General features: G+C 41.6%; 2 protein-coding genes across 4 annotated transcripts in view; one reads left to right on the forward strand and one right to left on the reverse strand.

Moving 5' to 3' along the window:
* Positions 1-5,017, forward strand: LOC110989453 (uncharacterized). Its single transcript, XM_022253839.2, has 4 exons — positions 1-144; positions 349-393; positions 2,351-2,512; positions 3,380-5,017. Exons 1-4 carry the CDS (start codon positions 138-140, stop codon positions 3,601-3,603), a joined length of 438 nt encoding a protein of 145 aa, XP_022109531.1. The 5' UTR covers positions 1-137; the 3' UTR covers positions 3,604-5,017.
* Positions 4,504-20,908, reverse strand: part of LOC110989452 (putative ammonium transporter 3) — a 24,835-nt gene continuing 8,430 nt past the window's right edge. The window contains exons 2-8 of one of the 3 annotated variants that reach the window (XM_022253837.2): positions 17,209-17,428; positions 16,038-16,546; positions 9,213-9,284; positions 8,424-8,483; positions 7,880-7,956; positions 7,226-7,447; positions 4,504-6,343 (exon numbers count right to left, since the gene is read on the reverse strand). In XM_022253837.2, coding sequence (XP_022109529.2) covers positions 5,730-6,343; positions 7,226-7,447; positions 7,880-7,956; positions 8,424-8,483; positions 9,213-9,284; positions 16,038-16,546; positions 17,209-17,400 — 1,746 coding nt within the window. In that variant the 5' untranslated portion in view covers positions 17,401-17,428 and the 3' untranslated portion in view covers positions 4,504-5,729. Of the gene's footprint in view, positions 6,344-7,225; positions 7,448-7,879; positions 7,957-8,423; positions 8,484-9,212; positions 9,285-16,037; positions 16,547-17,208; positions 17,869-20,908 lie in introns of all 3 variants that reach the window. The other 2 variants (XM_022253835.2, XM_022253836.2) reach the window with 2 other exon arrangements.

Consider the following 20,908-nt stretch of genomic DNA (forward strand, 5'->3'; position numbering starts at 1 on the left):
GGAATGCACCCATTAGTAATCAAGTCTTTGCCCTAAAAATAGCCTCTTTGAAACCTTACAACACCCTGCTTCATTTCCATTTCAGCGTCAGTGCTAGGAGACGCAGAACAGACGATTGCACTGAAACAGCGATACTCATGATGGGTGAGTACGCGCAATTTGCTACCTCTATGGTTTTCGCTGTCATTCATTTCCTCTTGTCAGGAAATGAAACAATTGGAACATTTCGGACAAAAACAAAAATCATCCTCTTCGCGAGCTACCCTTGAAGCGGACGCTGAGATGCTGCAACAAACTAAAATGTCGTATTCTTGAAACGGTTGTTCATTTTTTTTGTTTCTTTTTCAGGGATGTCTTTGGCACTTTTGTTCCTTCTTGCTGTGACGAGCACTGGTAAGCGTTTTGTGTAAACTGTTGAAATCAGCACGCCTATACGATCTCATGGCAAGCATTAATTGATACGGATCATGCATAGTTTTCTGCAGTTTTCAGGCTAGCATCAAAGTCAGTTCTTTTATCCACTCTCCGTTTTAACAGTGCATACTTCTACGAAGTAAAAAGACACGAGAAACGTTTGGATTTTCAGGTCTGGAAGTTGCTTGACTGTTTACTGACTGATTGATAGACTGGTAGACTTACTGGCGAGCTGAACAATCTATTGATTGGTTTTAGTAGTAATCGATCTGATTCAGGAACAGATCGAACCATTGTATCGATTGATAATCAACAACTCAACAACAATTTCCGCGTGTATTTTTGCTTTCTTGCAAACAAGTGTGCATTTGAGCCATTCTTTTTGGGGAAATCATTATTTTCAGCTGTCCTGAGTAAGATTTCCACTTGCCTTTTGAATTGATTAAGCCAACTTTAAGATTTGGCTAAGCGCAGAGGATTTCATTATTGCACTGTTTTCGACTTCATTTACAATCTATTTGAACCTTTTAGGCCAAAAGGTTGGACTTAAATGAGACAGCTTATTGAAAAGGTGTTCTGGAATTGTCTTTCTGAAAAACATGCATGAAACTGAACTTTTTTAAAATTAAATTTTCTGGGAAAACTTTCATGTACTCACACAAAGGGTACAAACTGGCAAAATGCATTGCAAACAACTAATTAAAAACCTGCACCGATTCAAACATTTTGTTAATATATTTCGTTACGGTTAATCAGTCGTGATCGTAAGTTTTAGCCACTGCCAAACATTAGAGTGCACTTTTGTAGATTTTCCTGGACTCGGTTTTCTCTTCTTTGCTGATTCATTGTTCATGTACCTAGCAAAAGAAAATGTCAATCCCTCTCTCAGAAATATTTTCAGTAGGTAAATTCTGGGTTCACAATTTGAACAGAAACACCTATGCACCGAACCATGTCTTCCCGAGATGAAGTCCCAACAACAGCGCCCCCAATTCCATAAACCATGCACTTTTCAGTGCACTTAACTAAATAGGAGTGTAAGAGAATTTTCACACAACGAAGTGTACAATAAAAATTCATCGCAGCTACACTTTAATCGCGTCGAGCAACTACATTATTTCCTCATCGTTAGGGCGACGGTAGATTCCCGCATTGCGAAATAGAATGTACGGGGCAAGCAAATCCCTCTCACGCGTGGCAACTTTATTTACGGTGTCTTTTGTCGTGAGACGTGTAAACATTAATTGAGGCATTGATGACTCATCGCTGGTAGCAATCCTTGAACTTGGCATCGCAAGGCAGTATTTCCTATCCGATATTCAGTAGGACGCCCTCTGCCAAGTCTGGTTCGCTGACCTGGAGATTTCCGGCGACTTTTTTTTTTAATCACAATCACACACCAGTTTGGAGTACACAATAATAAATTTTCGCAAAGGAAAATCTTTTTACTGCCAGTCTTGAGAACAGACTAGGTTTCACGTATCGTGGAAGCTTCCCCTGTTTAAATTTGGGCTTTACTTTCTTCAGGGGCCTAAAGAGAATCCTTCCCCCACGATGACATAGGGAAAGACGGCGAGTACGGGTAGGATTCGACTGAAGACAAATATTTATCAAGGGGGGGAAGGGCGAGAAAAGATACTATGACATGACAGAACAAGTAGGAACAGGAATTCCATCCTAGGGTCATGTCTGGTTACCTCGGCTTGTTGTGTTAAAAAAAATGGAGAGTGGGCATTGTCTGCAAAATAGCAAAATTACCACAATGCATTGTAACCACATTGTTTCCTTCACAAAATGGTGCGAAAGAGATTACGCCGTATCCGGACTATCTGGCTACGGTTCGCAATCAGACGACAGTTTCCCCATATTTCTGCAAGCCGTGTAGCCAAACCAATCCAACAAGCCACAAGATAATTCCTTTGCCGTTCCATTACAGTGGGCGCCCTCCAGTGCCATTCCTGCCACAACGTTATACCGCCCTACCCTGACTGCGAGAAGGCACTGAACTGGAAACCCTTCACCGACTGCTCCTCGAGATATGGCTTCGTCACTCGCTGCGGAAACATGAATGGCATCTTGAGCTCCAGGTATCACCAAGGTAACAATGCATTTTTTTGTCGTTGACCAGCGTGAGAAGAGCGCAAAGAAAATAGGAGCAGGTCCCTTGACGGGAACCATTGTGAATTGATGGTATTTTTTGTTTGTTTCTTGTATTGTCAGGTGAAAAATAAAGATGGATAGATTAATTGACTGCTTAACTGACTGATTAATTGGTTGGTTGTTATAGTGATATTGAGGCCCGTAAATTTCCTTTAAGGACCAATCAAAATCTGATGCAGCTCCTTTATAATAACAGACTTTAGAGACAATTAGTCGTGACGAAAACTTCCGTTTCTTTTTCATTGTTTGCATGTTTTTGAGCAAGCGCACATTAGCTCAAAGTGATATAAACAAGAGGCCCGGCATGTTTGCCGCCACCAAGCGGAATCCGGCCCCTCGGAACTCAGGTGTCCCACGCCCGATGTTTTTTCAAAATTTGATGTACAGGCATTATGACATCTCTCTCTTGAAATATCAATGATTTACAGCTGTATGACTTCTTTGAATTTGCCGTGGACCAACATTTTCATGTTTTGAACACAACATATTGAGAGGGATTACAGTTGTCCGCGAGATGGCTTTATAGAACATCCACAGTTGAGCCTCACCAATTTAAGTGTTGTTACACGTGTTGAGGACTTTTTGAAACAGCATCTATCTTTCTCTACTTATACAATAGTGTTGTACAGTTAGATATCATTAGAATCCATGTTATGGAAAATCCCTTGCATTATAAGCTCTGGGTATGAAACATCATGGAAAAACCACCGAGGAATTAATTTCACAGTCGCATAATGATGTAGTCGTTGTTAATGCATGGTTTTGTTCAGATGTCTTTTTCTCTCTTTTTTTCCGTCATGCACAGTGTTCAGTGAACTGAAGGATGTTGAACTCGACTGTATGGAATTCGACCCCAGTCACGTCCCAGAAAACAAGTGCTACCATGACGAGGAAGCGTTACCATGGATAATGGACAACACTCCCTGGTCCTTGATGCCACCTTCAATCGACCTCAAATCCATGACCTTTGAATTCAAGGGGACTCTTTGCATCTGTGATACCGATTGGTGTAACGGGGCCCTTCCCTAATGAGCTGCCTGCAGTACCCTTCTTAAAAAGCTTCGAGCTGAAATTGTCACCAGCTCTGGGCTTCACGCTAATGGCCTTTTCCGTGAATCAAACGATTCTGATGCATCGATGTTAATTAATCAGGCCAGCCTTCGCAAAGACTTGACGCTTCGTAGATTAGGCCTTTAGCTATAATACATGCATTTCGCCAGGAGCTAAATTTATCGCTTAAAAGTTGAGACAGATTTTTTCCCCTAAACGCAGACCTCCGTTAATTTTTACTTCACTAACTGAAAGTATGGGAAGGCTGTTTCCAAAATCGGTCGACAAAGGAATGAGTTGATGAACATGGGAATTCAGGTAGTTTGGGCACCCTGAAGCTTGAAAAAAAATCAAGACCGTGAAAGCCAGCTGACACTAGGACATATACTTGCCGTTCTGGTAATAATCCTCCTGGAATGGTGCAGAAAACTAAACAAAAAAGGGGCAAAGCCGGTGGATGGGGAGAACAGTTACCAAGCTCTACCAACAAAGACTCGACGCAAGATTCTAAGCCGGCGTTTGGTTCCATTATAAACATAAAGCCTAGCCGAGAAGCCTTCTTTACACACATCCATTTTTAAAACAAAGTCAGAACGCTCAAAGGCTGAAGGGAATTTACGGATCGCTGTAAGGTTTTGCCGTAAGTTTAACTCTGCAAAATATTTCATAAGATGCAAGATATGGGGCGGAGAGAACCCCCCTTCCTTTGTGTTGGTCATTGCGTAATCGGCATCTCAGGAATTCTTTACAGACTTCTAGGGGGATGTGTCAGATAACAATAGTCTAGAGTGTGTAGGGTTGGACATGGGGGGAGGTGCCCATTGGCCCCATATCGTCCATGGTATCAAATATTCAAACTCACACAAAATGCAGCTCTGCTGAGGTTACATTCTTGATTACTAATTCTACTTTTAATATCTATATAAAAGTGGTACGACGATTAAACAAAAGACCATTAGCTTCAGTGCATTTTCGCGCACAACAACGAATGAAAATAATTCGGATGTTGCCTAATAGTAAAGAATGTTTCATATTTGTGTAGGGCCCATTTTTACTTGGATGTCTTTTCAACAGAGCAACGGGTCTGACTCTCGGGTGCAAGAGAGCCCGATCCTTAAAAAATATTCAACCTTCTTTTAAACTGTTTCCAAGTCAGTTTGACACGTCGTTGCTCAAAACTGAATACCTACATGTTTAGCAGAATGTATGACAAAGGGATCTGACATAACCGAAAGTTCAGTTTAAAAAAAAAGTCACTTTAAAAACATGTCAATACAAGTACTTCCTAAATCCAAAACTTCGTCCAGAGTTGCACCTGCTAGGATAAAATAATATATAAATGACAGCTATTTGATTCGAAATAAAAGCTTGCTTACTGTGCGTTTATCCTAAATCAGCACTGAGTCGATTGCGTCTTTATTTTCAAGTTTTCATTCTCATTTGCTTCGTTAGCGAATTCGACTTAGCAAATTTCACGGAGTAATTCACCAAAAATATTAATTTATACCTGTTAACTCAACGTAGTCAATCAGGAAGTTTCACAATATTGTGCCTTGAAGAGTTTGCAACTCGTTGGCCAATCACAATGCGGAAAATCTATCGATCCCATGCGCGTTCGGAAATGAGCGACAAATTTCGCTTGTTGTGACTGGCCAACGCGTTGCAAAACTCTTGGAGGCGCACTTTTGTGAATCGCCCGTATTACAGGATGGAATGACAATTAAGAAGAAATGCTTGGTTTTAGAGTTGGGAGGAAAAACTCGGACAAGTATTCCAGGGGAAATCCACGGAATCCGGCAGGGAGTAAAACCCAAACCCACATGCTGACCTAGGTGGGACTCGAACCCTGGTCGCAGAGGTTGAAGGTGAGGGAAAGAGTCATACCAACCCGACATCTTGATAAATAACAACATTCAATATTTGTCCGGATTTCTCCTAACATTTACTCTAATTGGTCAGTTGGATTGAAAAAGCAGCTGCACATTTTAAAAGACAATAAATTTGAAATCAATTCAGTACAAAGTTCATTTGTCTTGATCATATTGTCATCGTAAAACCTCTTGCGAAGAATTCAAGTGGGTTATGATCCGTCATGCGACGCGGATCTATCTCTGGGAACCCGTTGCAGTCATTCCTCCATCATCACGTGACCTGCCACTTTCCCTGGTACCCACCGTCCAGCCGTGCCACAGTCTGTTCCGCTGCCGGTTCCCGTTTTGCAACCGACGCCTAAACACCTTCGGTCGGTCGTCCTCTTGGCTATTCGTCGCTGGCTCCAGGCGCGCCTCGGAATTGCTATTCCTGGGCTGGATTTGCAGGAACGCCCGTATGTCGCTCTCGCTGGTATCACTGCGGCGGAATCCGAAGGCCGATTTCTTGGTTGGCGTTGCGGCAGACAGGCAATCAGCCTTCCTTAGCCCTTCGTGAACTTCATGGATTACCCTCAGGTAATGGTCCTGAGATTCCCCCTTCTTAATCACGGCCAAGATGTTGCCATGGTGATCGCGCCACTCTCCCGTCTTCTTGTCATACGAGCCGTTGAGGGAGTGTTCCACTATGTCCGCGCCTAGCAACTCCTCGTGCAACGGCACGCGCAAGCCCATGGTCACATCCAATAGTTTAAGGCAGATGTATGACGTCACAGCCGTCCATGCAACTATGGATACGCAGGCTAGTGCCTGGACGCCTAGTAATTCCCAACCGCCTCCGGCTATCAAACCTGTTATAACACAAGGAAAATATACACAAGCCTTCTGAATGAATCTTTCATTTTCCGACTTCTAATTTAAACCTCAGGCAAGTAAGCTGCTTGTTGGTGTAATCAGCTACCACAAATAGTAGCAGTAATAGGAGGATTCAAGAGTTAATCGTTGTTTACCAAAGGTTGTTTTCCGTGGCAACGTGCACAAAATATATCCAAGGCACCAGGCAAAATCTGGCAGTGGTCGAACATGCCTTCAGCTCAACGGAAAAGTAGCCCCCTTTACTGTACGGATTTCGATCCAATAATTACAATATTGAATAAGAAATACATTTGTGGTGGAAAGAGACGTTAAATGTGGTGGGCGGGCGCCTTAGCGTGTCATTACCGTGCACAAATGTCGACGAACAAATCTGAAACTTTATCATAGCTAAGAACTGGTACCAGACCACTATATATAGGAATATGCTGAAACAAACGGGCTTACCACCTCAGACTACTGTAATGATTGCACTTGTCGAATACTTATTATAGGGGAATTCGACAACCAGAGTTAGAAGCTTTAGTGCAGTGGGACAGGTGGTACGCGTGTGTGCCTATTGGACCAATACGGTGTCGCGATTTGCCACAGGCACGCACGCGTCAAGCTGAAGAATGCGAGGTTGATTGCGGTGTCAACGCAAAAATGGCGTCTAATCAGATAAGTTTGTGGAGGGGAGATACTTCCCTTGATGGCCTATATACATGGCTTTTCAATAGCTTAATGTGTGAAATAATTCCAACATTTCAAAGATGAATATTACGTTTGTTAATACCAGCTAGGTTGTTTGTTCGTCTATTATGTGTTAAAATGTTTCGTTCATTTTTGAACAGTGGTCAAACACTGGTCATTAGGCCTACCTTTCTTGGTACTCAGAGGTTTCTCGATCCCCAGGCTGTCTTCGTCTCCGAATATGCCTACGGCCAGCAGCCCCCAGATAGCGGCCAGGGCGTGCACGGGCACGACACCCACCGGGTCATCGATGCGGAGTCTCTGCGTGACCTTGCAGCCCAGACACGCTATGATGGCGCCGGCCATTCCGATTACCAGACCGTGCCATGGCTGCGCTAGAGCGCACAGGGCTAGCGGGAATGACGGGGAAAATTAGAGCAGTATAAAGGGTCATTCCATTAACAGAAATTGCTACGATCTATTTTAGTTTAATAGCATGGAGTGTCTCCCTGCTTGTACTATCCATTTTGATTATCCTTAAGAGAAAACAGGTCTTTTGATTTAACAAATTTTGTTTCCTTTTTTTGCTCCAGTGTGTTGCGTGTTAGTTTCACAAGGCTTGAGATCTCCTGTTGTCGTTTGCCTGGATGTGTGAGTTTAATCTTGGCTTGATGTATTAGCGTGTATAAGACATAACGGGCGGAGGTTCAAATTTGGTCTAGTATCCTATTCGCAGAGATTTTGCTCTCAAGCCTTCCTTTTACATTTTAATCTCCTAAATTGTGAGTCACCGCTGGTTTCTATTGTGTGTCCATTCTTATTAAATGCTAAGTCATACGTACCAGATATTGCCACAAGTGACCCCAAAATACCATTAATGACGTACGAAACATAAAACTTCTTTCTTCTTGTGATGTAACTGACAAGAAAACATTAATACATTGGTTAGAAAAATCAAGGCTTGGTCTGGCGAGACAAAATGGGGATAAAATGTCATTTTGCCACTCCTCAGTATCCCCAGGTTACATCGACGAGGACTTCAAAACCGCGTGAAGGTAGAACCTCATTAAAATGATTACGAATTAGGCTACATGCAATCGGAAACTTCTCACGTCGGTATACACTAGCCTCTCTATCGCTTTTGAGGCAACACTGGCCAATTAAAACCGATTGTTATTGCTCGCCTGCTCTCCCATGGGGTCTAGCTTTACAGACAACAATCGCTGATCAGAATTACAAACGGCAATTGGGACATGCTTTCCACCACTTAGTACCCCATGGGCACTAGACTTGCAAAGTCTGTGGCCAGACATTAGATAGCAAACAGTCACGAGAAGGAATTGCATATACATATGTCGCCCGCTACCCAATGGGCTCTAGACTAACCTCAGGAATATGGCCGACATGCCACCTCCTATTGAAGCTGTGATAGTTGCTACAGCTGATCTGTTAAAACGTGAAGACAAAAAAAAAATGAGTGAAGGGTTTTTGCATTTGCTTGCCCCCCTCACAGCCTTGTCATCTCCTTCAGGTTTAAGATCATTATCAGAACTGAATAACATTCAACAGACAAGAGCTGGCTAAGGGATGTGTTCATCCCTTTACCCAACCTTCCTAAAATTCTTACATCAAATATTTCGATGCTTGAAAGGTTAAACCTTTTACTAGTATCAAGGAAGAAAAAATGTTCCACTGAAACATCTTTAAAAAGGGGGCAAAGGCTGTGCAAAAGGAAATATCTCGAAGGCTGGTGCAGATAAAATGGAAGTGTTGGTTGTTTAGTGAAAAACAAATCATTGATAGGCCTATGGCTTGGTTATTCAAAATAGCGAGAGTCAACACTTTTTGAATCTTTTCTCGAACTAACAAGTTTAATATCGTTAGATAAATAAAAGAGATGTTGGCAGCCTGCGTTACTGTGGGGCTATTTCTTTTTCGATGTATCTGCCGTGACGTTAATTGTTATTAGTCGCTTGGAAACCAGCACAACAGACTATTTCGGCAACCATATTGGAACCTATGAATTTGGAAGCATCGTACTCATTGGGTAGGTGGAACGAATGTCAGATGCCTCTTCGACCAATAGGGTGACGTGATTTGTCAAACGCGTGCCTCATTTTTTGTCGCTCTGCGAATTTAGGACCATCACAGCCAATACGTACAGCGTCTCCTTACCGTGTGGCAAGTATCCATTTATTCCCCGATATCCCGTATGTACTGCCACAGTTAAACCCTAGCCAGCCCCACCTGCAAGAACATCAACAATTATCAAATTTGTTAAATGCACAGAAAACAAACAAGTGTGTGAGTCTTTTTCCAATTTACCATTGGGCCAATTTCAAAGGACTGCTATATAAGTACAAAACCTCGCTTAAACGAAGGTTACCGGCTCAAACTCTATGTGACTGTCATGCTAACCAGAAAACAGCTAAATACCATTCTGAAATAATATATATCACACAGAGTTTTAGCTGGTAACCTGATTTTCAAGCAAGGTTTTTTTCGTGCTTAAGAAAATTTGTACTTTAAGCAGTTCTATGGAATTGGTCCAGATCTGAGCATTCAAAAGGTGTTGCTCTAATATGCCTAATAGCGTGCTAACCAATTAGAACTATAATTAACTAGTTTGGATGCAAATTTTACATTACTGAAAAATTGTAACCTTGCTATAGAAACAAAAAGGACACACGAAACACAAAAGACAAATTGAATTTCAAGCGTCAAATAATGATAATCCCACTTGTGTAGAAAAATAGCAGCGAGAACATGATATTTTGTCACTCGTGAGAAATCCAAAAGGTTCCGCTAATAAAGTAAGATCAAAAACATTCACTGAAATACACGGCATCTGGGTCACATATGCGTTTATATTATTTTAAAATCGGGAACAACAATTTTCTAATCGAATACTTGAATTTGTGTTCTGAGATGGTACCAACTTTATCCGAGTTGATTATATATGCGTGTCATATTTCAAATTTAAAAAAATCCAACAGACAAAAAAATGAAGAAAATCAATACAATGACCCAAAGAAACTTCGGTCTTAAAAACAAAAAACCTTCAATACCCATCGTCGTTTTCATGAAGCGGCAAACCTAATGTGGTAATTTTAGGAGCCATTTTGCCAAAACATCAGCACACCTTCAAACGGTTATGGCACTGTACCTACTCGTACACATATTCACAGAGAGAATACCGACATTTATGTGCTAATTTCAGAAGAACGATGCAGCGTTGTGACATTGAATGACCGTCATTAAATCATAATAGGTGAAGGCAATTACAAAAGCAATGGACAAGTTCAGTGAGGCTGAACTAATGCGCAGCGTTCAATGAACGGAGAGCGGCTCCCGATTCATTTCTCGTAAAAATGGAAGTGCATCTCCCACCACTGAGCTCCGCGACTACGTTGTCATGGCAAATAGTAGAAAGCAATTGGAGAAAAACACAAATAATTCATAGCGTCATTTCCTACGTGGAGACACGAATGCATGTTGGCACTTTTCGCTCAGTTGATCCGCAATCGAGTAGCTACTGTAGGTTGAAAAATTTATGGCGTTGAATTAATGAGTTCTAAAAAAATGACAAAAGGTTGTCATTCCTGATAAAGCGCAGAAAAAAATATACATTTCGAAAATAATGAAGCTTACATAAAAATACATGGAGTTATCAAGCCAAGCCAATGAGAAAAACCTGAACAACCTAAAAGAAGATAGAATAAAGGAGAATATTATCAATAAAAGGAAAACACAGGGCCTAAAAAAATAAATAATAAAACAGTAATTCATGTATGGTTAACAGCCATCTTGCCTATTAGTGGCAAGGTGAGTTGCGAAGTGTGTTTCTCAAGGAAAGGCAATGCAACAACAATGGGAAAACGAAAAGACATCATGTTGCTGCACTTATTTTAGTGATTACATTCGCAGAAAGAGAATGGTCATTTAAAGCACGTTATGTTGTTTTCAAATGTACAAAACGACGACAGAGCCTTAAAAAATTTACACTGAATTGCCAGCTTTCTTGCCAAAGTTTCAAAAGAGAGATCATTAATGCAAAATTTCTCACATCGTCTCCCATAATATCACATATAACATCAACAAAATTATGTGACTTTCAAGATTTTAAGACAATTTCAGAAGTCAATATATTTTTGCAGGTGTTTTCAGCAAATTCCACTTCGTCCATGAAAAGAATCGTTTGTTTCCAGCAGATGGAACATCTGAACTGTTGTAAAAGAAGAAATCGACCGCTTAAATTGTTACACCATCTGCAAGGTTATGTTCAGAAGGAAAACAAGTGGGGTACACGGAGATAGCTTCCACCGCTTTTTAGGACAGGTGTCTTTGGAGACATATACCACGGATGCTTGTATCATAATGCAAGCCATATCATGATCCCGTGACCCATTGAAACAACGGTTGCGCCAATTGGGTCCTTGCCCTCCATACAACCAGACGAGAAAGCACAGGAAAACGTCTTGTTGAGGAAATCCGCCACGAACTGAAAAGATGAGTAGCTCGCCCTCCGGCAAAGACATCAATCTTGCCGAGGTACCGGTATTTGATTCGATGGCACTGCGGCAGGTGAAATTTGTTTATGTCAGATTGCCTAGAACTTGTCAGGTAAATCGCTCCACTCTATATGTGATCAATGCACGACGGCCTTAACATCAAGAAGCTGAGTATTTATTATAGAAGCAATGGACTGAATAAGATGATAACAATTCCCTATCGGTGGATTTTTCTCGGCATTCATCGTGGCTTTCAAATCATCCGATTGAACAATTACCGAAATCACCACCGAGTTTTGCTTTTAAATAAAGTGATGACGATTCGAACAAGGTGGAGAAAAAACTGAACGTTTTCAGCAGTACAACTGGAGCTAATAAAATGGTTCTGCTTCAGTTTTTACCAGAAGGCAAAATTTTGATTAAAAAGGTTGTTGATACGAATACAGCATTAAAGGTTAAATTGATTAATTTTGTTTCCCATATCTGGTCTATATGCGTATTCTGGGTATTCATATCAACAAAATGCTGCAGGGATGTGAGTTTTCTTTCAAATTGCACCAGATGCAAGGTTGCTGAATTTGAAAGCGAGTCTCGCTTGGCAAGTTGAGAAACAGCGATATGGCGACACAGAGGGACTCTAATCCAAATCACCATTTTCAACGGTGACCTCTGCTTACATGGCTGATACTCTGCCAACGTTTCACAGTGAGCAATGGAATCATTTGGAAAAAAAATGTGAAAATCAAAAGTGTAATGATATTTTGTGATTTGTCAGCACCGAAACCAAAGCAACCATGTCCAAGAAGGTAAGGTAAGCTACTTTGCCATTGGCGATGTTACCATGGCAACAGCAACGAGAAGATGACAGTGTTTAATAACGCCATTGTATAATTGCAAATATGGATAAGTTCCTTGTCAGGCATGTTGCTTGGAGAAAGTACTCTTTCATTTGAACAGACTTGACCCCAAGCGATCGGCTGTGAGCTCAGTTTTTTACTATATCCCGCTGTGCACAACCAAAGATTCTATGCCCCGACCAAGTAAAGTACTTCACGCATAGCCGTTCTTGGGTTTGTGCATATAATACCCATAAACTCAGCTGCTAACAGAGTTATGTCAAACATTTCATGCGGAGGCGGTAAGAAGTATCAGAGAATCTTTGACAAATTTCTGATGCAAATAGAAGTATGGTTTGATAATTAGTTGTGGCAAATTAACTAAATTTGCGGGAATTGTCATATGAAACAATTGCCTTCTTCGATGATCCAAGGAGCGTCCTGTTTCTTTCTCTGCTTCGCCGAGGAGAAAATGGAACGCCAATTCAAGGAGGCTAGTTTTACCACATCGCCTGAAACAGTGAAAATTTTGTAATATTTGTCTGTCAGACCTAAAAGATAATTGTCCTTTCCAGTACAACAAGGCTTCTTAATTTAAGACTGATCCCTCAGGCAAAATGCATTGTTCCCACATTTTTGATAGGAAAGCAGTGTGAGGGAGTGACCTTCATATTTGTAATTGACTTGTTCTTTACAGCGACGAGAACAGATGAAATCTTTTTAATGATATAGTCTTCCCTCGAGGCCTCCACAATATACACTTCTCCATTGACACACTGCCCCGGACTCCTTGGAGGAGGTTACGGCTGGATAGCACTCTAGTCTTGAAAAAACCCTCAGGCACGTGTTGGCTCGCATGACGAGCAGTTTTAATAAAAGAGGTGTGCCTGGATGTAAAATGATGCGGAAGTCAATATTTCTGGAGCGTTTTGTCATCTGTTACGGCAAGCGTTAGGCGCAGCTATACGGACAATATTTAATACCATTAGTTACGGCGGGTTCTTGCAAAATAAAATTCATTAAAGGTCCAATTGCAAACCTTTAATGTGCCCATAATATTGCAATCACAGAGATTTAACACAGTAATGCAAAGAGCTTGGGTATCGAAGTAAGTGATTAGAGTTTTTTCAATGGAAAAACTTAGGCACCAAGCTCATTCGTTTTTTCCATCTACCTTCTTTTTTTGGCCAGTGGGATACAGTGCCTACAATTAATTATTGAGGAACCGTCCAGCAGTCTCATTGGCAGATTACTTCGAATACAAATGATGAAATCAATCTAAACGTGTGATGACTGCAGGCTCAGCCAATCAGAGGCTTCGATGGAAGGAGGCAAATACCTCCCGTTCTTATCGGATGAGCAACGGTGCCCGCACATGTGCATGCGTGTTGCCAACTGGCTTCAAAATGGCAGCTTTGTAAGTATACGCCTCAAGGGGATGTAGGAATGGTAACTCAAATCTCTCGAATTCACAGCAATAATCCATCCATCCATCATAATCATTGGAATTGATGGAAGTGTTTAACTTTAACAACTAACGAGTTCTGTCATGAAGCATGTACATGGCGTCGCCATTTCGCCTGCACCGAACACGTTATCTTCATTTGACAACGATTGGCTCTTCCCCAGAGGAAAACGGTGTCGGAGTTGCCTAAGATTTTATCAAAGCATGACAAACACTGAAGTCTCAAGCCTCATGTACTCGAATATTTTTCTACGGAACAAAACTCATGTTGGAGCAAATCGAAAATAAATCTCTAGTGACAACACGAACCCTACTCTCCCTTCTGTTGACACAGCGGGCTGGAATTGAGCTCAGACTGTTAGCACTTATTCAGGATTACCTCATCAACATGGAGAGAAAAATCCAGTCATTATCCGCCGTCCAATTAGTAGTTACCAAGGACTCGTTGGCCAGCATCATTAATTTATGGGTGCCGGGTGCTTGGCGTAGTCGTTCTTGAAATGTATGGTAATTTCCGGGAAAAAAGAGCGGTTACTCGTGGAGCACAAGGCCGCACAGCAACAGCAGTGCATTAATTCTGCACAGACGGTCCTCTGAAGCATGAACTATCAATTACGGTGAAAACCTACACTTTTTAATTTATTTCGAAAATCAACCCCCAAAAGACACACAGTTACAAACCAATCCACATAAACATTTCAAAAATTCCCAAAGACAAACCGACAGATGAACCCGTGCCAATAGATAAAGCCAAGCGAGAAGCGGAGCCCGATCCCGAACTACGAGTAACTACCCCAAATCCGGAACCAATGAAAAACTCTAACTCAACCATGACCAACACGTAACACCAACCAATCAAATATCACATCCCAACTGGCGTTCTTCCATAGGAACCACAAAACGAATTTGGAGTCTGGCGGCCACCCAACCCCATCCAATGGAAACGCGTATTGTTGAGCAAACCACTGATAAGCATTACGTAAGGTGTGTTTACATGATGAAATAACCCTAGACTAATGGGTAAAAGAAAGACTTCTGTTTACAGTTATTGCATATTTGCCTCTACATCGTAAGACCATGAGTATTCTTGAGTCGATGCCGCATTTAGAATTTAGAAATCTTTTCTCGGACTGGACAGAAAAATGAGCCTGCACGTTTACACGACCAGGAATGCCTGAAACGTTTTGGCCCCGTTGCCCCCATTTCCATTAGACGCATTTAAAACCACTGGTCCTTGGTGTAAGCTCGGATCCCAAGGGAATCCTTCGTTGCCCTTAGCAACAGCCTCGTTGTTTAAGCCCCGTAGCTAGCTGTTCGATCGGCTTGAAACGAATTCACCTTGCCTTTCAGACTGCTTGGAATCTTGTACATCCAGAAAACCCACAGGATCTTACAGACAATAAATTAGCAGTCTTGAACCTAAACCTTGCACTGTTAACACGGATATGTTTATGCAATCTGTAAACGTTACAAATACTTTACTCGTGGAGAGTTAACAGTCACAATTTTGGCAGTTTGACTCGAGTCTCAACGAACCTTACCTTCATTTTAACGAATGATAAAAAAATGATTAAACGGTGATTGATATTTGACCATGAAGTAAGTAGGTGTAAAGACGCCACTGTAGGGAAATAGCTAGACTCGTGTCTCCAAATTCATTGCCTCTTTATGACTAAGGTACGTGTAAGTAACCCTCTTTATTGATGTTTGAATGTTTACGATTGCGTAAGCAAGGATACTGACCAATTAACAACAAATATGACTATCAACGGCTTGGCTAATGTGGGGGGGGGGCGTTGGGGCGCGCTCCCATGAAAAAAATCGTCGCTCTCCAGTTGTCCCCCCCAGCTTGATGTGATCACGATTATGTAAATGTATTATGTCAGAGATCCAGTCAGCCCCCCTCCCCCATTTTAACGTGAAGTCCCCCCCCCCGCGCCGCTCGCTCCCCGGTGCTCAGGATCCTGGCTACGCCGCTGATGATTCCTGAAGTTAAACGCTGCCTTATCTGAATTCTAGTTCTTCCCCCCCCCCAAAAAAAAAAATCGATTTCAGTGCCAAAATTATAATTATTTGTTTTGGCTGGTCGCAACACAACACCAAGACTTCTGAAATTTGGCGGTACCAAAAATGTAATAAAGTTGTGGAAACTTTCTGAACACCTAAGCACAAAACCAAATCGACTTACCACAGCATGAAGAGTCCGAATATTGCGTTGGTGGCCGATCCCATCTGCGGTGCGTCGTTCCCCTCGACGAACCTTCCCGTGCGAGGTTTAAGAATCAAGGTTGCCACCAGCCCAGTGACACCGCCCACCATGTGCACCGCCCCCGCACCAGCGATATCGACTACGCCCATAGTCTTTAGCCAGCCGTGCTCTCCCCATATCCAGTTGGCGGGGATGCAGTAGACCACGGTGTTGAGGAATGAGAACACGATGTAGGTCTCTAGTTTGGTCCGTTCTGCCATGGCGCCACTCACGATGGTCGTAGCCGTGGTGGCAAAGGACGCGTGGAAGAAGAAATTGGCAAAGTTGTCTCCGAAGTCAGGGTCCGTAATGTCGCGGTCCATGAAGAAATCGCCTACGCCGACAAAAGGATTGTTGGAGTCCTTGCCAAAGCTGAGGCCGTATCCAAACATCCAGTACGATATGCCACCAAACAACACATCCACGGCGTTCTTCACCATGATATTTACCTGTTTTAAGAAAGCACTACTATTTAGCTCTGAAAACAGAGTAGACGTTAATGTCAAAACCTTCGATATAAAACCTAGTATCTATGTAGGCTGCATAATACAGCCGTATGAGCTTGTTACGTAAGCACACACCGTTTGAGGCATAGATCTGTGGAATTTCAGATTGATGCGGTCACAGGTCGACTTACCTAACCCTAACAGTTCTGAATCAAACAAGCACATGCAATTCAATTCCAATTTGTCACAAGTCCCTTCATAACTCCAGTCACAAGTCCTTTCACACGACTGGTCATAGTAACTTGGTGAACAACGGCAAAGGATTTTTGTCGTAGTTCACATTGTGATATCAGACTGAATGGCATGTGGTGGACATGCAGGATCTTGGAACAGGAAGTAGACTCGACTACCAGTCTAAAAACATTTTGCCTACAATAAACAACATTAAGTTTTAAGTCCTAATTTTCAACAAGACAAAGCACAGTCGTATTTCAGGCTTAGTGCTTCGGGAATATTGCATTCAGCAGATTAAAAGTATAGAACTGGGTTGGAGTCGACTTCAGAACCTTTGAAACCCACTACTGGTCATAATTTTGAAATTTCCACTTGAGTTCACTTGATGGGAAAATTGCCACGTGGCTCTTGCCATGTGGTCTAGCACCTACCTCATTCTTTTGTGAGGCACTGCCCGACTCCAAGAGGCCGAAACCAGACTGCATAGTGAAGATGATGAAGGCACTAGTTAAAATCCATGTTGCGTCGTCCCACTTGGTGAGCGGTGTGTCCACGTAAAGTACCGTGTAATTGGTATGGTTTTTCAGGTAGTCAGGCAGAGATGGTAAATCATCGAAAGCCATTTCTGGCGACCACACTCAATGACAGTGCCTGCGTAATTAACAACGTCAATTCCTCAAAGAAGTTACTTGCTATTCAACAGCAGCTAAGGAGCAGGTATGACAAGATTACCCGGATACTTAGTCTGAAAGGCACATCTCCACTGAGTAGCACTGATCTTTCTTGTCACTGATTCTGCCAACGCCAGCTTAGTCAATAAATTCATCCACCAGGTCCGTTTCAACCCAGCTCACGCCAAATAAAAGGCCAATGACACACTCCACGATAGTCGGAAAATCCAAATTCAGCAGGCGAATTGTCTTGTCAACCTTTCGAGAAACACTTGTCGCTGATCAATCTTCGAGCAAAGCCATGGATAAAAATGTCTTCAGCGTAAAACACGTGCATCCCCATGAGCGGTTCCACACTCTACAGGTATTCGCCAACAACGGCCACATGCATTGTAGTGTGTCCTAGATGTAAATTAAAAACTATACCTCGAGTTAACTTGAAAAAAATTGGTTAGCATTTGTACTTTAAGTCACAAAACCTTCTTTCATTAAAAGAACAGCTCCAAAAGGCCATGGCTGACGTACGCTCCCCTGCTGTAAGACGATTGCTGAATTAAGGTTTTCGTACATCGTTTTGCTATCGCACGTGTCACTCACGATACTGACATCTGCAGGCGGGGAAATGATGCGTGCGCACAATCCGCAGATCAACGAAAGCCCAGTGATGCCATCAACTATATATTCAAAAGATATGCAGTTCTGCGTTTTATTTTATTATCTCTCATAAAAACGAACTTCAAACATTATTTAAAAACAAACTTAGAAAGAAAAAAATTGATTCCAACATAAAAGCCTTAATCTGGACTTACTTAATAAGTTTACAAAGTTTGGGGAATAAAAAACATATTTCGTAAACATGAACATGGGAAAAATGCATTCCATAAAACGGACTTCAAAAATATACTGTACTTCACTTTTGACAACATAAACCTGATGGCAACTCAGACCTTCCGTACATATCACATCATACGAACGCAAAACAGTGATTTCCAGCCTGATGATTGAAAGGATAGTCTCATAATCCAGCCTGCAATAGGACTTCGTGAAATTAGGGTTACACTCCTGTTAACACGTATAACATGCTCGGACACAGCCTCCAATTGGAATGCACGCTTGCAGAGTACAATACCCCATCGCTAATACTAAATTTTATTCACAAAACCCAGCTTATAAGACATAGTATTGAGCTGCCGGAATTGATATGGCCATATGTATCAAACGTACTTAAAGTTCTTTGATAGTCCCTAGGCCCACAACTAAAAATTTATGAACCGTGGCTTCTAATCGTCAACGCAGCCCGCTCGTAAACGCTGCATTTTTTGGAAGGTACAGCCCAAAATGTTACTGGTATGCTGTTTCCATAAAGAAAAACACAATATACAATTACTCTCAACGTGCAGAGTTCATTTAAACCCAGCATGACGCTGTTGGTATTCTTCACAAGTCCTCGAATATTAGAAAGGTGCTATCATGTAAATTGCTGCACTGCATTGGAAAAAGCGTAAACAGTTCTGTAGCCACGGTATATTAAAACGATAGAAGAATTCGTGCAGTACGAATTTAGGGCAATATTTAATGGAAACCTGAAAAATAAAACAAGCGAAACTCATTTTTTTACGCTGTGGTAAAACCATGTAAAATTCGCAAAGGTCAAGGCAAACGTCAGGTTATCGTATGCCATGGTGACAAACATCATGCGCTAACTCGTTTGCAAATACCATTCCTCGCTTTACATCTACGAGAAGCGGATGGTAACCTATCCTTATGCTTCCATTGCCATTCTAAGGTGGGTACCAGCCTGGTTACCAGGCGATACCAATATTTTTAACATGTATTTTTTTAATAGCGTGTCAGTGTGAGTATTGTAGCCAGTCTAGATTAATTCCCCAGGCTGTTTTAAAATTGATGAGGAACTTGACTGATTCTTTCCTATGTGTCGCTTACCGATTCGAGCTGAAGCCAATTTAAATTAACCAACATTCTAATTTATTGCATTGTTTCGTCGCCAACATTTGAAAAGAGGCTCCATACTCTGAGTTTCAGGTTTCAGTTTCTTTTTTCACAATTCAGTTGCCACTGACTGCCTACTGATGGCTGAAAATAACACACACAAATGTAAACAATTCGAAAATGGGAACCACTCTCTGAAAGAGAGGGGATGCCATGGTGGCGTTATTAATTAAAATGTTTTGCTGTCTTAAAAATTACCTGCAAGGAACTCTTTTTAGACATAATTTGTCGGCAATATTATACTATTCGGAAAGGAATGAAAAGTGTTTGTCATCTGTGTTAAATATATTCAAAAGTGCATGTTGTAAATATTTAAATTTGTTAATGCTTTCCTGGGCATCTAAGGGCGGTGTTGCCTTGATGTAATCCAGGGAAGACATGGTTCAGTGGATAGGTTTTCTGTTCAAACTGTGAACCCAGAATTTACTCACTGAAAGCATTTCTGAGAAAGGGACGATTGTTTGATTTGCTACGGACATACAAAACCAAAAACATACTGTTTTCGTGCACAAGCGAATGTGGTTTCTTCCTGTTTTGCTCATGAATATAGATATTGTCATGAGCTTAAACCTCCAAAGGGAAGGAGATCTCCCTTTAAAATAATCAAACAAAAACTGAAAATGAGATTGACGGAGACATAAAGGAGACTTGCGAGGTTTGTATTAAAAAAAGTAGTTAACCTTCATCACTTAGGATTAGCTTCCCAAATGCTTCAAAATGTGCATGTAGGTATACCAGTAAAAGACATGCCAAAAACTGAACATCTGCGTCTTCCTACTCCAGACCATGGACCAATTTACAAACAAGTGTGATCAGCGCGCGCACCTAATACATCTACGCAAAACAGACTCCAAAGTCGCAACACTCACCGTGTTCCAGTGCGCCAGCTTTCCTTCGTGTAATAATATCTAATGAGTTTGGACCCTGAATGCGGACCACTTAGGCTTCGCGTTCTGGTCTACAATTACTTGGCAAGCACAACAAGTGATTAATACCTTAATGACATCGATTAGTGGACTATTCCGGCCATGCATACTCATCTACGTGTCCTTTCAAAGGTCGAAAACGTACCACCCAGTTGTTTTTTTCCATGTTAACTAATTGCCATCATATGCCACCATGGGCATTCTCCCTATATTCCGTAGTAGGCCTAATGTTTCCGCTGTGCCATACACGACTTTTTAAAACTAAGCTCCACACTAAATGAGAAAGCAATGGCAATGGTAGTTTCCTAGTTAATAACCCACTTACCTTCCATCACATTCACACAGAAGCAATTACCGTGTTTTTCCAACGACGGCAGTGTTTCGCTTATGAATATTCAAATTAGCGCGAGAGTAACAATCCAAGCGCTTGCTACAGCTATCCATGCCCTCAACAAATATCAAAATAAAACGAAAGCAAATTAGAAAAAAAGGTGAATTTGAGTTAAAAAAAAAAAGAACTGATA

The sequence above is a fragment of the Acanthaster planci genome, linkage group LG10, assembly GCF_054643075.1.
Source record: "Acanthaster planci isolate LZ-2023a linkage group LG10, COTS_SCS, whole genome shotgun sequence".
In the NCBI taxonomy this organism is placed as follows: Eukaryota; Metazoa; Echinodermata; class Asteroidea; order Valvatida; family Acanthasteridae; genus Acanthaster; species Acanthaster planci.